At 40.0% G+C, this 20,275-nt stretch overlaps 1 protein-coding gene across 4 annotated transcripts in view; it reads left to right on the top strand.

Annotated features, from left to right (window-relative positions):
- The window catches only part of hectd1 (HECT domain containing 1), a 91,386-nt gene extending 78,219 nt beyond the window's left edge, over positions 1-13,167 (top strand). For all 4 annotated transcript variants that reach the window (XM_072267274.1, XM_072267275.1, XM_072267276.1 and 1 more), the window contains 11 exons: positions 67-280; positions 1,773-1,858; positions 2,156-2,283; positions 3,528-3,729; positions 4,195-4,332; positions 4,483-5,096; positions 8,253-8,331; positions 8,457-8,550; positions 9,237-9,387; positions 11,755-11,899; positions 12,177-13,167. In XM_072267274.1, coding sequence (XP_072123375.1) covers positions 67-280; positions 1,773-1,858; positions 2,156-2,283; positions 3,528-3,729; positions 4,195-4,332; positions 4,483-5,096; positions 8,253-8,331; positions 8,457-8,550; positions 9,237-9,387; positions 11,755-11,899; positions 12,177-12,314 — 1,989 coding nt within the window. In that variant the 3' untranslated portion in view covers positions 12,315-13,167. The remainder of the gene's footprint in view (positions 1-66; positions 281-1,772; positions 1,859-2,155; positions 2,284-3,527; positions 3,730-4,194; positions 4,333-4,482; positions 5,097-8,252; positions 8,332-8,456; positions 8,551-9,236; positions 9,388-11,754; positions 11,900-12,176) is intronic.
- The last annotated feature ends 7,108 nt before the right edge of the window (positions 13,168-20,275 follow it).

The raw sequence follows: 20,275 nt of genomic DNA, 5'->3' as shown, positions 1-20,275 counted from the left end.
TTGCAAGAAGTTGATGCAGCTGGTTATTGAATATGTTTTCCCTTCTATTTAAATTACTTTTTGTAGGAGTTTTGTGAGCATGGAACAAAATCGTCTGGACTAAGACACGGGTCCATATCATCTTTGCACAGTTGTGAGATTCTGAGTGGAGCACGAGAACAGCCGCAAGCAAAGGCTGGGAGTGGACAGACTGCCTGTGGTGTGGAAGATGTTCTGCAATTACTTCGAATTCTGTACATTGTTGCTAGTGATCCATACTCAACGTGGCGAAGCCAGGAAGGTTAGGCTAATTTTTTCCTCACAAAAAGAAACGATTAGGAAAAATAAACAATGCATACATAGAAAACATAGAAAATAGGTGCAGGAATAGGCCATTCGGCCCTTCGAGCCTGCACCGCCATTTATTATGATCATGGCTGATCATCCAACTCAGAACCCTGCACCAGCCTTCCCTCCATACCCTCTGATCCCCCTAGCCACAAGGGCCATATCTAACTCCCTCTTACATATAGCCAATGAACTGGCCTCAACTGTTTCCTGTGGCAGAGAATTCCAGAGATTCACCACTCTCTGTGTGAAGAAGTTTTTCCTAATTTCAGTCCTAAAAGGCTTCGCCTTTATCCTCAAACCGTGACCCCTCGTTCTGGACTTCCCCAACATCGGGAACAATCTTCCTGCATCTAGCCTGTCCAATCCCTTTAGGATTTTATACGTTTCAATCAGATCCCCCCTCAATCTTCTAAATTCCAACGAATATAAGCCTAGTTCATCCAGTCTTTCTTCATATGAAAGTCCTGCCATCCCAGGAATCAATCTGGTGAACCTTCTTTGTACTCCCTCTATGGCAAGGATGTCTTTCCTCAGAGTAGGGGACCAAAACTGCACACAATACTCCAGGTGTGGTCTCACCAAGGCCTTGTACAACTGCAGTAGTACCTCCCTGCTCCTGTACTTGAATCCTCTCGCTATAAATGCCAGCATACCATTCGCCTTTTTCACCGCCTGCTGTACCTGCATGCCCACTTTCAATGACTGGTGTATAATGACACCCAGGTCTCGTTGCACCTCCCCTTTTCCTAATCGGCCACCATTCAGATAATAATCTGTTTTCCTATTTTTGCCACCAAAGTGGATAACTTCACATTTATCCACATTAAATTGCATCTGCCATGAATTTGCCCACTCACCCAACCTATCCAAGTCACCCTGCATCCTCTTAGCATCCTCCTTACAGCTAACACTGCCGCCCAGCTTCGTGTCATCCGCAAACTTGGAGATGCTGCATTTAATTCCCTCATCCAAGTCATTAATATATATTGTAAACAACTGGGGTCCCAGCACTGAGCCTTGCAAGTACCCCACTAGTCACTGCCTGCCATTCTGAAAAGGTCCCGTTTATTCCCACTCTTTGCTTCCTGTCTGCTAACCAATTCTCTATCCACATCAATACCTTACCCCCAATACCGTGTGCTTTAAGTTTGCACACTAATCTCCTGTGTGGGACCTTGTCAAAAGCCTTTTGAAAATCCAAATATACCACATCCACTGGTTCTCCCCTATCTACTCTACTAGTTACATCCTCAAAAAATTCTATGAGATTCGTCAGACATGATTTTCCTTTCACAAATCCATGCTGACTTTGTCCGATGATTTCACAGCTTTCCAAATGTGCTGTTATCACATCTTTGATAACTTTGATACAATCTATAAATTACATATGGAATGTTTTCTTTTGTTACTTTAATGTTGACCTTGCTTTTTTTCTCTAATAGAAGTAGATGGGCAACTTCAGTTTAATGTTTCACCAGAGGAGTTTACAAGCAAAAAAGTCACCACAAAAATCTTGCAACAGATTGAGGTAATTTTAAATTGATATAAAATGTAAAATGTGCATTTTTTTCCATATTGATTTAAAACTGGAACATTACAATGGTGCATGTTTCTTTTATCTAGTTAACTTGCTAAAAATAGAGAAGGTAGTTATACAACCTTTGAGATTTTTGCCCAAGTAATGTTTTAAACTTTCATGGGAATTTTAATTTTACATAGTTCTATGAATTCAATTGTAAGGGAATTGTGACCTGATTTTTTTTTGGAAAGAACTTAAAAACTTTTTGCTAACTTTTTTAACCATTTATGATATTTGTTCATACAGGAACCTTTGGCTTTGGCTAGTAGTGCATTGCCAGATTGGTGTGAGCAGCTGACCAGCAAATGTCCATTCTTAATTCCTTTTGAAACTAGGCAACTGTACTTCACTTGCACAGCATTCGGTGCATCAAGGTAAAAGATTCACCTTTTGTTTGATATCAGTTAGAACACATAGAAGGTTGACGTCCAGCAAAATGCATTTCTTTGCAGTACAAGCTATTTCAATGTCAGCACTAACTCTGCTTTGGCTTTCTCAAGAAATGACAACTGTTCAATTGTAAACTTGACATGGCATCAAAAATCTCACCTATACTTTGCTGAATATGGTTAGAAACATAGAAAACCTACAGCATAATTCAGGCCCTTCGGCCCACTAAGTTGTGCCGAACACGTCCTTACCTTAGAAATTACTCGGGCTACCCATAGCCCTCTATTTTTCTAAGCTCCATGTACCTATCCAAAAGTCTCTTAAAAGACCCTATCGTATCTGCCTACCCCACCGTTGCTGGCAGCCCATTCCACGCAATCACCACTGTCTGTGTGAAAAAAGAACTTACCCCTGACATCTCCTCTGTATCTACTCCCAAGCACCTTAAGCCTGTGCCCTCTTGTGGCAGCCATTTCAGCCCTGGGAAAAAGCCTCTGACTATCCACACGATCAATGCCTCTCATCATCTTGTACACCTCTATCAGGTCATCTCTCATCCTCCGTCACTCCAGGGAGAAAAGGCCAAGTTCATTCGACCTGTCTTCATAAGGCATGCTCCCCAATCCGGGCAACATCGTTGTAAATCTCCTCTGCACCCTTTCTATGGCTTCCACATGCTTCCTGTAGTGAGGCGACCAGAACTGAGTACAGTACTCCAAGTGGGGTCTGACCAGGGTCCTATATAGCTGCAACATTACTTCTTGGCTCCTAAATTCAATTCCATGATTAATGAAGGCCAATGCACCGTATTCCTTCTTAACCACAGAGTCAGTCTGTGCAGCTGCTTTGAGCGTCCTATGGACTCGGACCCCAAGATCCCTCTGATCCTCCACACTGCCAAGAGTGTTACCATTAATACTATATTCTGCAATCATATTTGACCTACCAAAATGAACCACTTCACAATTATTTGGGTTGAACTCCATCTGCCACTTCTCAGCCCAGTTTTGCATCCTATCAATGTCCCACTGTAACCTCTGACAGCCCTCCACACTATCCACAACACCCCCAATCTTTGTGTCATCAGCAAATTTACTAACTCATCCCTCCACTTCCTCATCCAGGTCATTTATAAAAATCACGAAGAGTAGGGGTTCTAGAACAGATTATTTGTAACCTTTGTTCCTACTTATTAGTAAATATAAGGATATAAATAATATCTTTTTAGGGCAATAGTCTGGCTGCAGAATAGGCGTGAGGCCACCATGGAACGAACCCGAACAACCACAGCAGTGAGACGTGATGATCCAGGAGAATTTAGAGTTGGAAGATTAAAACATGAGCGGGTTAAAGTTCCTCGAGGTGATAAATTAATGGAATGGGCGGAGAATGTCATGCAGATTCATGCTGATAGGAAATCTGTTTTGGAGGTAAGTAATGAAAAAAACACTTGGTATATTTTCTGTTGGAATAATTATGGTTGTGGATGATTGTCTTGAGGAAAAGATTTAAGACTAACATATTTAAAATTCTTGAAAATTCCAAAAGGTAAAAAAATTAGTGTATTGCATTTTAGTGTTGTAAAAGCTGATCCTTACAAGCTATAAAACCACCCTGGATTATTCATAGTTTCTGCTGAATTTGCAGCCTGTGTTTACTTCACTGCTGATGAGAATGTACTGTCCTGTCTTCCAGTTTTTTTTTGGTGTGTTATTAGTCTCCATAGGTGAGGGAGAGATTTGGTAGGGACTGCTTGTATTTGAATAAAATGTTTTAGTTATATTGAGATGCACAAGTCTTAAATATATATTTATATTATGGTTGGTACAAAGACTGCACTGCATTTGGTCAACTTGATACTTTATAATTGATCCATCTGTTTCTGGTATTTGTAGGTTGAATTTTTAGGTGAAGAAGGGACTGGTCTTGGTCCTACTTTAGAGTTTTATGCACTTGTAGCTGCAGAGTTTCAAAAGAAAGAACTTGGAATTTGGTTGTGCGATGATGATTTTCCTGATGATGAATCACGACAGGTAATTGATTTGAAATAGAAAACATGATTTTTAAATACAGCAATGACAATTATCTTTAGCATTAAGTTGTAAAAGCATTGTTTTCCTAAATTGAAAAGCTTCAAGTTTTATCTAACTTTGTTGTGTGTGTAACTTTTGATAACAAAATAGGTCGATTTGGGAGGTGGACTTAAGCCACCGGGATATTATGTACAGCGATCTTGTGGACTGTTTTCTGCAGCATTCCCACAGGATAGTGAAGAAATGGACAGAATAACCAAACTTTTCCATTTCCTTGGAATTTTCTTAGCCAAATGTGTTCAGGACAACAGATTGGTGGACATTCCAATTTCTAAACCTTTCTTTAAACTCATGTGTATGGGAGACATCAAAAGCAATATGAGTAAATTGTTACATGAATATGGGAGCCGGGTAGATGGTGACTTGCATTATACCGAAAGCCAGTCTGAAGCTTCAACTGAGGAAGGCCATGATTCTATATCTGTTGGAAGCTTTGACGAGGACTCCAAATCAGAATTTATTCTTGATCCTCCTAAACCCAAACCTCCTGGTTGGTTCCATGGAATTTTAACTTGGGAGGATTTTGAATTTGTAAATCCACACAGAGCCAGGTTCTTGAAAGAAATAAAAGAACTTTCTGTGAAAAGACGGCAAATACTAAGCAACAGAGCTCTTTCAGAAGATGAAAAAAACACTCAGCTCCAAGAGCTTACTTTGAAGAATCGGTCAGGATCAGGACCACCACTTGGCATAGAGGATTTGGGGTATGGATTTTTTTTCTTTATTAATTATAATCATTAAGTTACTTTTATACACATTTTCTCTCTATTTTTAAGAGAACTGAAGATATAGACCTATAAAGCTGGAAAAGTTCTAAGTCATGTCAGATGAAAATAACTCCTGAAGAATATTTGTAATATGAATGCATGTCAGGAGAAGCTAAATTCACTTCCAGCTTGAACATTTTGTGCGGAAAATTTAAATTTAGAAAGAGGAGCAATTTGTGTGTTTCTGCAGCAATTCCTGCTTTCAAGCTCTCCTGGTACTGACTTTGAGCAGTCGTACTAATCCCAACTGAAGATGCTGTGCTTTATGAAGTGATAACAGTATTAAAGTAACTGTTTCATGGGACAGTTTAGTGTGTTCATTTGTATTGTGATGTTCAGGTATGAGTTCATGAGTGACGATTGTGCTCTTTATAATTCTTCAGTGCTGAAAGGCTTGGAAACTTTTAGAGTCCTAGAGAGATGTGGCAAGGAAACAGGTCCTTCGACTCACAAGTGCACAGGGACCCATTTATACTGATCCTAGATTGATTCCTTTTTATATTCTGATCAATATCCTCCCAGATTCTGCCATTCACCTTCACATAAGGGGCCATTTATAGGTGATCAATTATTGTAACAGCTCCCATGTCTTTAGGATATAGGAACAAACCTGAGCTTTCAGAGGAAATTAGAATTCCAGGGGGAATGTGCATGCAACACATAGAGACAGTACCAGAGGTCAGGATTGAATCCAGGTCTCTGGTACTGTAAGTCTTCGACTCTTAATAACTGAATCGCCCTACATCAGCAATATTGGAAGTATTTCCACTGTTGATAACCTCCTGTGATACATGCTATTGAGTTCAGTAAAGCAAAAGTTAAGATAATAAAATACGGAACTTGACTTTTCAGCAGAGTGTAAATATTAAGCCAATTGGACTGTCTCTGAGCAAAAAGGTCCTTACCACTATACTGACAGCACACATTGATCTGCCCTCCATATGCTTGTGAAGCCCAGTTACTTCAAAGCTCTCCCAAAATAGGTAGCTCATGTTGCAATCAGTCATTGTAAGGGAATCTGACATGATGAGGCACTGTTTTTATTCACTTATGGAATTTAATAGAAAATGCTGAGACTTTATGCCAGATTACTAGCCTTTCAGGGTGGAGATGTGCCTCTAACAAAGCAGGTATAAGGCACTCCTTCCCTCCATTAGCCTGCAGGTCATCCTTGCGCAAGTTGTAGCACCTGCTTAGACCTCGATCAGGGTCATGTGAAGCCATGGGAGCAGGTGGTGGATGGTCATATAAGCAGCTGGTGCATATCACAGGTCCTGTGACAAAAGAACTAATTGTGGATTACAGAGAAACAGAGACCGGCTCGCCCCGATCAACATCAATGGCTCTGCAGTTGAGAGGGTGAGTAGCTTGAAGTTCCTCAGCATACACATCGCCGATGAACTCACCTGGACTGTACACACTGGCTTTGTGGCAAAAAAAAGCACAGCAGCATCTCTTCCACTTCAGGCAACTGAAGAAGTTCGGCATGAGCCTCCACGTCCTCAAGATCTTCTACAGGGACACCGTTGAGAGCTATATCACCACCTGGTATGGGAACTGTACCGACCTTGATCGCAGGGCACTGCAGAGAGTAGCACGGACAGCCCAGTGCATCTGTGGATGTGAACTTCCCTCCATTGAGAACATTTATAGCAGCAGGTACAGAAAGAAGGCCTGGATGATCATTGGGAACACCAGTCACCCCAACCATAAACTGTTTCAACTGCTTCTATCTGGCAAACAGTACCACAGCATTAAAGCCAGGACCAACAGGCTACGGGACAGCTTCTTTCTACAAGCCATTAGACTTTTAAATTCACATACCTGTACATTGCGACGGAGTCATAAATGAAAGATTTGTACTCCCTCACATTGTGGGATAGATGCAAGATTTAAATAAATTCTGTTCTATTCTGTGTGACCACAGATGCCAAGCAGGCAATCTCTGAAGAGTATTGATAATGGCTGGGTTCACCCATCTTGTAAAGAGACTGCCCACAAGAAGACAACGGCCAAACACTTTTTTGGAAAAAAAAAATTACCAAGAATAATTTGGTCATGGAAGGACCATGATCATCCACGTCATACGATATGGCACATAATGAATAAATGAACTAGTCTTTACCTCCATGAGTTTCAAGAGGTGCAGAACTGGCACATTGGAGCTGCATTTCACCTATGGATAGTGCCATGCAACATCTGAGTTAATGTGTCACCATTTCTGACCTGTTTAAATTAAGAAACTATAATGTGAATGTTTAATCTGTCACAATGGTGTGTTGCTTTTTAAAGGAAAGCATTACGTGATTTGTTTCTTGTACAACCCAGCCATTGTGTGTTTAGTACAAGTACATTTGCAGGTTTTTTTTGGCAGCTAAAAGCAGAACCTGGGGTAGCTCAGGATAGTAATATATTGATATTACTTAACTTGTAACTGGTCTCAGCATTATCCAGAAATCAGTTAATTGTTTACTAGTTTGACATAGTTTGTGGAAAGCTGCAAGTGAAATGTTCCATTTTCTTTGAATAGAGTTCAAATCTGCATGGAAAACAACTACCCCTTCCCACCTTGTTCTTTATTTTTCACTTGGAACTTACAGTTTTCTTTTTAATCTAACTCTTTCATTGAAACATTTTAAAATAAGTAGTGTTCTTGTATGATTTTAAAAATTGTAAAAATTGACGGCAAAGCAGCTCTCTGATGCAAAACTCTAAATGGGGTATGTGGTTTGGAGTAGAATATGGTTGGAGGCAAGGTATTTCCTTTCATAGTTTACATCATTTGGGTTTATGGTCCCTTACAATCTCAAAGATATATCTTAGTCTTGGTGTTGCTACCGAAATGAACTCCAGAAGGTTAACTTGTATTGGAAAATATTTGTTATTTGCTCGAGTCTGTGGCTGCATCTGCTCAGGGTCTTGGATGAAATAAGCCTTAAGATGTACACAAAGCAAATATTTGAGGAAAATTCCAAAGTTACTGGTGATTCTGTGCATATTGTAAATATTGCCAGTTAGAACTCTTAAGAGACAAGGTATTTGACAATATCCACTTTCAATTTCTGCTTTAACTATTTCATATAAATCTTGCAGGCTGAACTTCCAGTTTTGTCCTTCATCGAAAGTACATGGGTTTACAGCTGTTGATCTAAAGCCTAATGGTGATGATGAGGTCAGTAGTAACATTTCCAAAAACTTTGCAGTCTGCTGTTTGTCAAAGTGGTCTGGATGAAATATTATTATTTGTGTTTCTATTTTTACTTTACTTCAAATTCACTAAATATATTTTTGTTTTAGATGGTAACAATAGACAATGCTGAAGAGTATGTTGAATTGATGTTTGACTTCTGCATGCATACTGGAATACAAAAGCAGATGGATGCTTTCAGAGGTACTTACACTGTTTGTAGAACTTTGTGGAGCCTGATTTTTGTTGTGGAGTAGGGTATCTTTCACCTGCTCTGTTTAATGTTCCAAATGTGTCTGAGCTCTGATTTCCTAAAGGCAAGGTGAAAAGACTGCACATGTGGAAAGCAGTTTCACAGCAATACAAATTGATTTAAATCCTAAACATTTGCAGTTCATGGCATCTTTCTTAATTCCCTGATTAGCTGGCAGATTTCCATATTACTAACGAGCATGCACAACATGATAGGAAGTCATAAAAAGTCTGTTGATCTGCATTGTTAGCTGATCTCAGCTGGAGTACTTACTTGCCTTAAGTAAGTACACGAGTGAAGGGAATGGGAATAGTGCAGAAAAGTTGATCAGAGTTTCTGCTCCTGATTCTTTTGTGATCTAAGCTGGAAACTGATGAGTTACGTTGTTCAATGGGGAAAGGGGCATTTTTGGGAGCAGTTGCACTCTGTGAAAAGGCTGGTTAAGGGTGTTTTGTAAAGAAGGATAGAAACTTGAGAATGCCATTTTAATTTAAATAAGTGAGTGGTGATTTCAGTATATTTATTGTGGTCTTGTCAACTCAGTGCAAAGCTCTTTAAAAAGTTCAGTGAGCAGTATAAATTGAAAGACTCAAATAGAAAACATGTAACTTGATTGAGAATTGTTTTTCCTATCCAGATGGGTTCAACCGTGTCTTTCCTATGGAAAAGCTGAGTTCTTTCAGCCATGAAGAAGTTCAAATGATCCTTTGTGGAAATCAGTCACCTTCTTGGACTGCAGAGGACATAATTAACTATACTGAACCCAAATTGGGTTACACCCGTGATAGGTATTTATAAGCAGTTTTGTATGAAAATAACGACTAACAATGTGAACCTTTTGATTTTAGGAATGCTAAATTTTACTGTTGAATTATGTTTTATTTGTACTTAGTACATGCAACAGAAGATAAAGAATTAAAAAAGACAACTATCATATTCCAAAGAGTAATGCTAGATGATATAGATACTTGAATTTTTTTCTGACCGAATACCCAATATTTGAGCAGCACTATGTTAAGATAGACTAGATCAGCTTGTTCAGTGAACCTTGTAGGAGCCTTGTCAGAGTATTGTAAGAGTAAATGAGCACCATGATCCCTATTGTTTACCCCACACACTGCATTCCCCTGACCCCCACCATCACTTCATGAAGTGATTTTCCTACCAATGAAAACAACTAAAACAAGTTTCAGGATACAGTGATACATGGATTTACTAAAATGACTTTGTAATTTTTCTCTGTTATCTACCTTTGGATATTTACAGCAAATCTATGCTTAGTGCATTTGTTGCAGATTCTGATAAATACACACAAGTCAAGCCTTGATGTGATTCTATGCTTGCATAACTTTACTGCTGTCTCATGACCTCTGACTCATAGCCTGATCCACATATTTAAAAAATAAACCTTTTTTTCAATGAAACCAATGTCTATATTCTATTAAATGCTAACATTTAATTTTTGAAAAAGTATTACAGTCCAAAATTGGATTATTATTAGTGAGTTAATGAACTGAAATTTGTTGATTCCAAGACAAGTAAAGATTTAGCTTTAAGTAAATTGTCAACCATATACCGTTCAAAATGAGAGTGGAATGTGAGTCTCAATGTTGGTTTCCCATTGCAACAAGCTAAACACTTTAAAAGAAAAATCTGAGGTGCCCAATTTTTCATTTTTTCTGACGTCCCTCACTGCCCCATCTTTTCCAGTAAATATGTCATATTCTTCACGTACACTATCATTCTTGGCTCAGATTTCTATAGTTTGGATGCAGTAAATGCTGTTCAACAGCCACATTTTTTCTGACTAGGTCCCAGAAATTTGCTTTTTGTTTGATCAAAGTATCAGTTCTCTTGTACTGTAATTTCTAAATCCCATTGCACAAAATTGTTCGTTAAATACTGGCCAGATAAATTTGCACACTGCATATTTGCTAGATGCTCTGCTTACTTTTTTTTTTGTACTTCTTCAAATTTCAATGTTGTAGATTATTCATTGATTGCATTCTTAGTATCTACCAGGGAGGTAAATCAGGTGGACATGATGGTGTAAGATGAAATGGTAAGTTAGAAAACAGCACATTGGTGAGACCACATTATTACTGCTGTGTGCAATTCTGGTCGTTAAGCCCAAGGAAAACTGCGAAATTATTTGCAAGGATGATGTTGCTACTGTGAGATTATAAACAGGGAGGAGTGGTTCTCTTTGGAATTTAAGTTTCTTCTTGACTTTTAAATTTCTGCTTGTGAGGAAGAGGAAAAACCTCTTCTGATCAATCTGAGATTGCTTAAGAAATCAAATATAAATTTGGAAGAGGCTTCTCTATCACATGGAGTAGTTGAAGTGAACAAGTGAAAAGGAAGGGAAAATTCCATTCACATTTTTATGTCAGTTCCCTTAATAAAAGTCGCCAGTGTTACTGTAAGCTGGGTGGTTTCATTTGGCGGTCTGAGCTCTCTATTAGCTGTATAGATGCTGAGAAATACTATGCATGTTATGGAATTTTCTGTGAAATGTCATTCAGGGACTGTAGCTAAATAGGATAGATTGGAATGGAATTGCAGGAAATGGATATCATTGATTAAATGCAAGCTGAGATGCAAATTCAAACACGTCATGTTTTTTGTAGATTATTCATTGATTGTGTTCTTAGTATTTACCAGGGAGGTAAATCAGGTGGACATGATGGAGTAAGATGAAATGATAAGCTATAAAACAGCACATTACTGAGACCACATTTTTATTGTTGTGTGCAATAAAAGTAATCACCCTTAAAGTGTGACAAATCTGGTGAAGAATGGGGCAATATTATATCTGATGATTTCTATTGCTGCTGCTCACAGTGCTTGTTACCCAGATATAATTCCTTCTCTGAGCATTCTATGAATGTTCTGGGTACCATTGATGCACACTGTCTACCATTCTCAGTAATGTGACCAATATATTTATGATTAAAACACATACGAACTCTAGATCTTGTTTTACAGTGTTTCATCCTTCACTTGGTCAATAATTTCCCCCATCCTTTTTGTAAAAAAGGTTCAGCCATCTTAAGCCTTTTACACATGGACTTCCACAAAACATTAGCGTTCAGTAACATGATTAAAATGAACCCCAACTTTACTCAATACCTATGTCATCTTCTTTCCCTCAGTCCGGGATTTATCCGATTTGTGAGGGTGCTTTGCGGTATGTCATCTGATGAAAGGAAAGCATTTTTGCAATTTACCACAGGATGTTCCACACTCCCACCAGGTGGACTTGCCAACCTTCACCCACGACTCACTATTGTACGCAAGGTATGTAACATAGCCTTAAAATTGTTCATGTTGAAAAACTTGCAAATTTTCCGCAAAGGGTGAATCTGTTCAGGAAAGGGAAGATTTAAGGAAGGTCCATGTTAATGTGTAATGGTCAGCAGATTATTAAATATATGCTTATCAAATAGTTTTGTCTTGTAACAATGGATCTTGGGTCTGTAGTATTCTACATAAAACCTGCCATGTGTCTGTTATTAAAAGCAATGATGTAGTAAATTACTGAAAGCATTTATTTTAACATATTCTTTGCTATCAGGTTGATGCAACAGATGCAAGCTATCCATCAGTGAACACGTGTGTGCACTACCTTAAATTACCCGAATATTCCTCTGAAGAAATCATGAGAGAACGTTTGCTAGCTGCTACAATGGAAAAAGGATTTCATCTTAATTGAACTGATCATTGGTGGATAGTGAACAGACACTAAACTGAAACTTAAATAAAAGCCTCTTGTGTTTGTGTGGAAAAAGATGTTGACCTCCAGCTGTGCTCTGATACAGCATGCCTTTTTGAGGCTTTAGAGTTTAAAAAAAAACATAATGAGTAACTGTTAGCTGCTAATGTTTTGGCAGGAACAAAATTCTCCTGTTAATAATTACACAGCCAGCAAATAAAAATGGCACAGAGCACTGTGTGCTGCTTCAAGGGCTTAAGGGGCTGAAAGTGGAACAGTTTCTCAATGTTCCCAAGGGCAGTTTTTTGGTCACATTTTCAGTGTTTAATTTTTTGACGATGCACTGTCATATTTTGTTTCAATACTCACAGCAATTGGTACCTGGGTTCACTAAGAATGCCACATTTTGATCTTTTTTGCTGGCCTAATGCTATTGGTCAAGAAACTGCTTGAGTAGAATTGTAATGTAGAGAGTGAATGGGCACTTCTCCCAAAATATTTTCTGTTTACTAGTGCCTGCACTGTTTATTGGAGTATTAAAGTTTTACTTGCTCTCAGTTTTGTAAAACAATCATGAATAAGCTTTATTTCCCCCTCCCTGTTTTTTTGGTGTATGTTTTCATTCTTGAATGCCCTGCTCTGAAGATCAAATCCTTGAATGCATTTGTGCAATTTTACAGTAAAGCTAGAAACACTGGTTCTAGGTGCAAGGCACAATTTGAAGCAAGCTAAGCTTTTCTCTGTATTTCTTTGTATATTATAAACATTTATTTAACTCAAGTTGCAGTTTCAAGTTATACAAACTATTTTCAAAGGTGTATGCTCAAATAATCATTAAAATGTTTGCAAAGTATTTAAGTGAGTAATCTTTTTTGCAACAATCTTAATTAAACTTAGAGGTAGAAAAGTATTTTGGATAAGGAAAACTAGTATTAAAATGCCAAAAGTAAATTTAAATTATTGTTGTAGATTTTCCTAATCAGGATACTCCAGTCTTGTTAAACCCTTGATAGCTATATGAAAACCATGACTACCTGCAGCTTCCTCTCCAGGTTGTACACTAAAGGATTCAAGATTGTTTAATGTCATTTCCAGTACACAAGTGTAAAGAACAAAATAATTGTTACTCTGGAGCTGATGTAGCACAAAAAAACCTCAATAAGGAACACAATAACAAAAAAACAGAATAAATATAAGTGCACAAGATAGATTATGTACTTAAATTTATTACAGTATATGTCCATAAAATGTTAGACACAGGTGTGAATATACATGAGGAGACTGACAGGAAATGATAAAGTAGTGGTGATTGGGGTGTGGAGGGGTGGATTAGTGAGTGAAGGTGTTGATCAGCCTTACTGCTTGTGGAAAGTATTTGTCTCTGAGTCTGGTGGTCCTGGCAGGGTTGTTAATGTAGCCTTCTCTCTGATGGACACAGTCCGTGAGCAGAAGTGGTAGAATCCTTCATGATGTTACTGGCCCTTTCTCTGCACCTTTCTATATATACAGTGGCATGCAAAAGTTTGGGCACCCCGGTCAAAATTCCTGTTACTGTGAGTAGCTAAGTGAGTAGAAGATGAACTGATCTCCAAAAGTCACTAAGTTAAAGATGAAACATTCTTTTCAACATTTTAAGCAAGATTAGTGTATTATTTTTTGTTTTCTACGATCTTAGAGTGAAAAAAAGGAAAGGAGCACCATGCAAAAGTTTGGGCACCCCAAGAGATTGGAGTTCTCAGATAACTTTTACCAAGGTCTCAGACCTTAATTAGCTTGTTAGGGCTATGGCTTGTTCACAGTCATCGTTAGGAAAGGCCAGGAGATGCAAATTTCAAAGCTTTATAAATACCCTGACTCCACAAACCTTGTTCCAACAATCAGCAGCCATGGGCTCCTCTAAACTGCTGCCTAGCACTCTGAAAATTAAAATAAATGATGCCCACAAAGCAGGAGAAGGCTATAAGAAGATAGCAAAGTGTTTTCAGGTAGCCGTTTCCTCAGTTCGTAATGTAATTAAGAAATGGCAGTTAACAAGAATGGTGGAGGTCAAGTTGAGGTCTGGAAGACCAAGAAAACTTTCCAAGAGAATTGCTCGTAAGATTGCTAGAAAGGCAAATTAAAACCCCCGTTTGACTGCAAAAGACCTTCGGGAAGATTTAGTAGACTCTGGAGTGATGGTGCACTGTTCTACTGTGCAGTGACACCTGCACAAATATGACCTTCATGGAAGAGTCATCAGAATAAAACCTTTCCTGTGTTCTCACCACAAAATTCAGCGTCAGAAGTTTGCAAAGTAACACCTAAACAAGCCTGATGCATTTTGGAAACAAGTCCTGTGGACTGATGAAGTTGAAATAGAACTTTTTGGCTGCAATGAGCTAAGGTATGTTTGGAGAAAAAAGGGTGCAGAATTTCATGAAAAGAACCCCTCTCCAACTGTTAAGCATGGGGTTGGATTGATCATGCTTTGGGCTTGTGTTGCAGCCTGTGACACTGGGAACATTTACTAGTAGAGGGAAAAATGAATTCAATTAAATACCAGCAAATTCTGGAAGCAAACATCACACCGTCTGTAAAAAAGCCGAAGATGAAAAGAGGATGGCTTCTACAACAGGATAATGATCCTAAACACATCTCAAAATCCACAATGGACTACCTCAAGAGGCGCAAGCTGAAGGTTTTGCCATGGCCCTCACAGTCCCCTGACCTAAACATCATCTAAAATCTGTGGATAGACCTCAAAAGAGCAGCGCATGCAAGACACCCAAGGATCTCACAGAACTAGAAGCCTTTTGCAAGGAAGAATGGGCGAAATTCTCCCGAACAAGAATTGAAAGACTCTTAGCTGGCTACAAAAAGTGTTTACAAGCTGTGATACTTGCAAAGGGTGTGTTACTAAGTATTGACCGTGCAGGGTGCCCAAACTTTCGCTTCGGGCCCTTTTCCTTTTTTGTTATTTTGAAACTAGGAGGTGGAAGTAGAAAAGTAATCTTGCTTAAAATATTAAAGAAATGGGTCGTCTTTAACTTTATGCCTTTTGGAAATCAGGTCATCTTTTACTCGCTTAGCTATTCACAGTAACAGAAATTTTGACTAGGGGTGCCTAAACTTTTGCATACCACTGTATGTCCTGGTGCCAGTGATGTGTTGGGCAGTGTTGACTACCTGTTTTAGAGCTTTCCTGTCTGCCATTGTGCAGTTTCCATGCATGCAGTGATGCAGCTTGTTCAGATGCTCTCTACTGTGCATCTGTAAAATGACAGATGTGCATAGTCCAGCTCCCTTCAGCCTCCTCAGAAAGTAGAGGCAGTGAGGCAGTGGTGGACTTTCATGATCGTGCAGAATGTGTTCTGGGACCATGAGAATTTGTGCAAGATGTGCACTCCCAGCAGTTTTAAACTTCTCACAGTTTCCACTGCTGTACTGCTAATCTAAAGAGTGGTGGTAATGCAAGTTCTTCTGAAGTTGATGACCATGTCCTTTGTCTTGATGACATTGAGGAAGAATATACCTATGGCTGTTCCTCTCAATAGTAAGTATACCATTTTAAATCACCTTCTGGGGGTGGGGGTGGGGGTGGGGGGCAGGAGCTGTAGTGACTGGGTCTCTGGCACCGAGTCTGGTGCTGTGGCTCAGAAGAGCAGAGAGGTGATTAGAAATTAATTAATCATTAGTCCATAGTTAGAGGAATGGAGATGAGATCCTGTGGGCATAATAGAGACACTTGGATTGTATGTTGCCTCCCAGGTGCCAGGGTCAGGATCCAGGGATGTGTCAGGTCGTGTCCATAGTATTCTCAAGAGTGAGGGTGAGCAGCCGGAAGTGTTAGTACATACTGGCACCAATGATAGGTAGACAAGGTGAGGAGGTCATGAAGAGAGATTTTGGAGAGCTAGGTAGAAAGCTGAAAAGCAGGATCTCTGAATTGCTGCCTGTGCCACGCACTGTTGAGGGTAAAAATACAATCATTTTGCAGTTGAATGCGTGGCTGAGGAACTGGTGCAGGGGGCAAGGGTTCAGATTTATGGATTACTGGGATCTCTTCTCCGGAAGGCATGAGTTGTACAAAGGAGACAGTTTACACCTAAACCCGAGGGGGACTAATATCCTTGCAGGCAGCATTGCTAGAGTTATTTGGGAGGGTTTAAACTAACTTGGCGGGGGGGGGGGGTGGGATCAGGAGTGATAATGCTGAGGATGAGGTTGATAATAGGGCAAAATTGCAGTCAATAGGATGAGTTGCAACATGAAAAGTGAATGAAATTGAAAAGGGTGAATACAGGACTGTAGATGTTATATTTGGATGTGCACAGTGCATGGAATAAGGTAGATGAACTTGTAGCACAGACTCAGATTGGCATGTATGATGTAGGCATCAGTGAATCATGGCTGAAAGAAGATTATAACTGGGAAGCTTAACATCGGAGGATACGCATTGTATCAAAAGGACAGGCAGGTTAGGCAGAGGGGGAGGTGTGGCTCTGTTGGTAAAAAATGAAATTAAATCATTAGAAGGAGATGACATAGGGTCGGAAGGTATTGATTCATGCTGGTAAGAAGACCCTAATGGGAAATGAGAAAATCTGCAGATGCTGGAAATCCAAGCAACACACACAATATGCTGGGGGAACTCAGCAGGCCTGGCAGCATCTATGGAAATAGGTATAGCTGACCCTGATGGGAGTTGTATACGGGCCCCCAAACGGTAATAAGGATGTGGTCTACAAGTTACAATGGAGATAGAAAATGCATGCCAAAAGAACAATATTCAGAATAGGCATAGGGGATTTCAATATGCAGGTAGGTTAGGAAAGTCAAGTTGGTGCTGGATCCCAAATTGGGTAATTTCTGGAGTGCCTACGAAATGGCTTTTTAGAGCAGCTCGTGGTTGAACCACTAGGGGATCAGATATTCTGGACTGGGTGTTGTGAATGAACCAGAATTGATTAGAGAGCTTATGGTAAAAGAACACTTCGGGACAAGTGATCATAATACGATTGAATTTGAGAAGAAGCTAAAGTCAGATGTAACTGTATTAGAGTGGAGTACAGTAAAAAGAATTACATAGGAATGAAAGAGAGAAGTTGGCCAAAATTGATTGGAAAAGAACACCGCCAGGGATGATGGCAGAGTAGCAATGGCTGGAATTTCAAGAAGCAATTCAGAAGGCACAGGATATTAGATTAGATTAGATTAGATTCAACCTTATTGTCATTGTGCCCAGTACAGATACAAAGCCAATGAAATGCAGTTAGCATCTGACCAGAAATGCAAAGAATAGTGTTATTTACAAAATAACTGCAAATAAAAAGTAAGTGCTACAGCACACAAATATAAAAGTACTGAGACAGTACAATATGGGTGCAATGCTGCTTAGCGCTGTGATGTGAGGTTCAGCGGGGTCACAGCCTCAGGGAAGAAGCTCTTCCTGTGCCTGCTGGTGCAGGAGTGGAGGGTCCTGTAGTGCCTACCGGATGGGAGGAGAGTAAAAAGTCCATGGTTAGGGTGAGATGCATCCTTGATAATGCTTTTCGCCCTGCTCAGGCAGTGTTTATGGTAGATGTTCTCAATGATGGGTAATTGGGTGCCGATAATCCGCTGGGCAGTTTTCACCACACGCTGGAGTGCTTTGCGGTCCGATACGGGACAATTGCCATACCACACTGAGATGCAGTTGGTGAGTATGCTCTCAATGGTACAGCGGTAAAAGTCTGTCAGTATCCTGGGACAGAGGTGAACTTTCTTGATGCTCTGCCGGTAAATTGGACACACTGGGACCACGATGCTTTAGCCCTATTAAGTGGCTGCCCCAATTAGCTAAAGTTTCAAAATACAAAAAAGACAAACTTGGTAACAAATTATGTATTTAAGTGAAATACAGAACAGATTAGAACGCTATCAATACCACTACAATACTATAAAACAATGTATCAGTTTCCGATAGTTATCCAATAGAGGAATCTCCAGCATACACTGCAGTGTTCTTTTGATTGACTGTAAATGAACAAAATCAGCGAGACATCCAGTATAGATAATGGACTGTCTTCATGCAGTCCTTTCGATGATTGCATCCTCCAAATCTTCATTCTCCTTGTAACATTCAAGATGATTGTCGATACCTTCAGATTCTTCTTAGTTCCTAACTTGAAGTAGTGAAATCATTTTATTTTCACTCCTGGCTGTTTCTAGTATCTCCAAGCCTGAATGATTGGCATTGAGCAAAACAGTTCTGAATTGTCCTACTGCTTATTTCTCACCAACTATCAGTGACAGAAATCTCTGCTTTTTGATCACAAACACACACAACTGACGTTACTTAAAAACTGTTCATTCTAAGCACTTGTAATGCTACTGTGACACTGTAATTTCTTTTGGGATCAATAAAATATCTGTCTATCTAGTGTCTAACGGCCACACAAGTGCATGCAACTGATACCACTAAGGAACTGTTTGGCAACTGTCTCCTGCCTTAATTAAGTGGCATAGTGTCCCAAATGAGCAAAAATAATCTCAGCTATTTTCTTGATTATTGTTTGTTCTTTAAGAGTTGTCCTAAATAAGCAGCTGTCGATTAATGGATGGCCCAATTAATCGGAATTCACTACATAGCATTTTGGATACTGTTGGTGGGATGACCATTCAGCAGTAGCCAGGACTGGCTCTGAGATTCAGCAGGGAAAGGCGAAGGCAGAAAGGACTGTAATTATTATAGGAAAGATGTCAATAAAATTGAGAGAGTACAGAGGAGGTTTACTAAAATGTTGCCTGGGTTTCATCTCCTAAGTTACAGAGAAAGGTTGAACAAGTTAGGTCTTTATTCTTTGGAGCGTAGAAGGTTGAGAGGGGACTTGATAGAGGTGTTTAAAATTATGAGGGGTATTGATAGAGTTGACGTGGATAGGCTTTTCCCATTGAGAGTGGGGGCTGGGGGAGATTCAAACAAGAGGACATGAGTTGAGAGTTAAAGGGCAAAAGTTTAGGGGTAACATGAGGGGGAACTTCTTTACTCAGAGAGTGGTGGTTGTGTGGATTGAGCGTCCAGCAGAAATGGTTGAGGTAGTTTCGATGTTGTCGTTTAAAGTTAAATTGGATAGATATATGGACAGGAAAGGAATGGAGGGTTATGGATCAAATGCAGGTCGGTGGGACTAGGTGAGAGTAGGAGTTTGGCACAGACTAGAAGGGCCGAGATGGCCTGTTTCCGTGCTGTAATTGTTATATAGTTATAAAGGCGCTGTTGCACCTTTTTGATCAGGATGGAGGAGTTCAGGGACCAGGTGAGATCCTCGGAAATGTGGACACCAAGGAACTTGAAGCTTGATACATGCTCCACTACAGCTCCGTTGATGTAGATGGGGACATGAGTGTGGCTCCTAGCATGCCTGAAGTCCAAGGGCTAGGTTGTTGTCAGTACACAACACGGCCAGGTGCTGGACCTCGTCCCTGTAGGCCGTCTCAACATCCCCTCTGATCAGGCCAACCACTGTGGTGTCGTCTGCGAACTTGATTATGGAGTTAGAACCATGTACGGGAATGCAGTCATAGGTGAAAAGGGAGTGCAGAAGAGGGCTCAGCACACAGCCTTGAAGCATGCCGGTGTTCAGGGTGAGAGTGGAGGAGGAGAGGTTGTTTAACTTAACTGATTGAGGTCTGTTATTCAGAAAGTCCAAGGTCCAATTGCAGAGGGATGAGTTGATACCAAGCTGGCGAAGTTTGGCAATCAGCTTGGAGGGGATCGCGGTATTGAAGGCCAAACTAAAGTCAATGAACAGCATTCTGACGTAAGAGTTGGGGCTGTCCTGGTGGGTCAGGGCAGAGTGAGGTGCCATGGAGATGGCGTCCTCTGTTGACCTGTTGGTGCGATAGGCGAATTGATGGGGGTCCAGGGTAGTGGACAGACAGGATTTCAGATGTGATGTGATATATACTTACCAAAGAGGAAGAAGTATTCTAAAGACAAG

Source organism: Mobula birostris, chromosome 1 (assembly GCF_030028105.1).
Source record: "Mobula birostris isolate sMobBir1 chromosome 1, sMobBir1.hap1, whole genome shotgun sequence".
Taxonomy (NCBI): domain Eukaryota; kingdom Metazoa; phylum Chordata; class Chondrichthyes; order Myliobatiformes; family Myliobatidae; genus Mobula; species Mobula birostris.
This window is presented reverse-complemented; position numbering and strand designations above follow the sequence as displayed.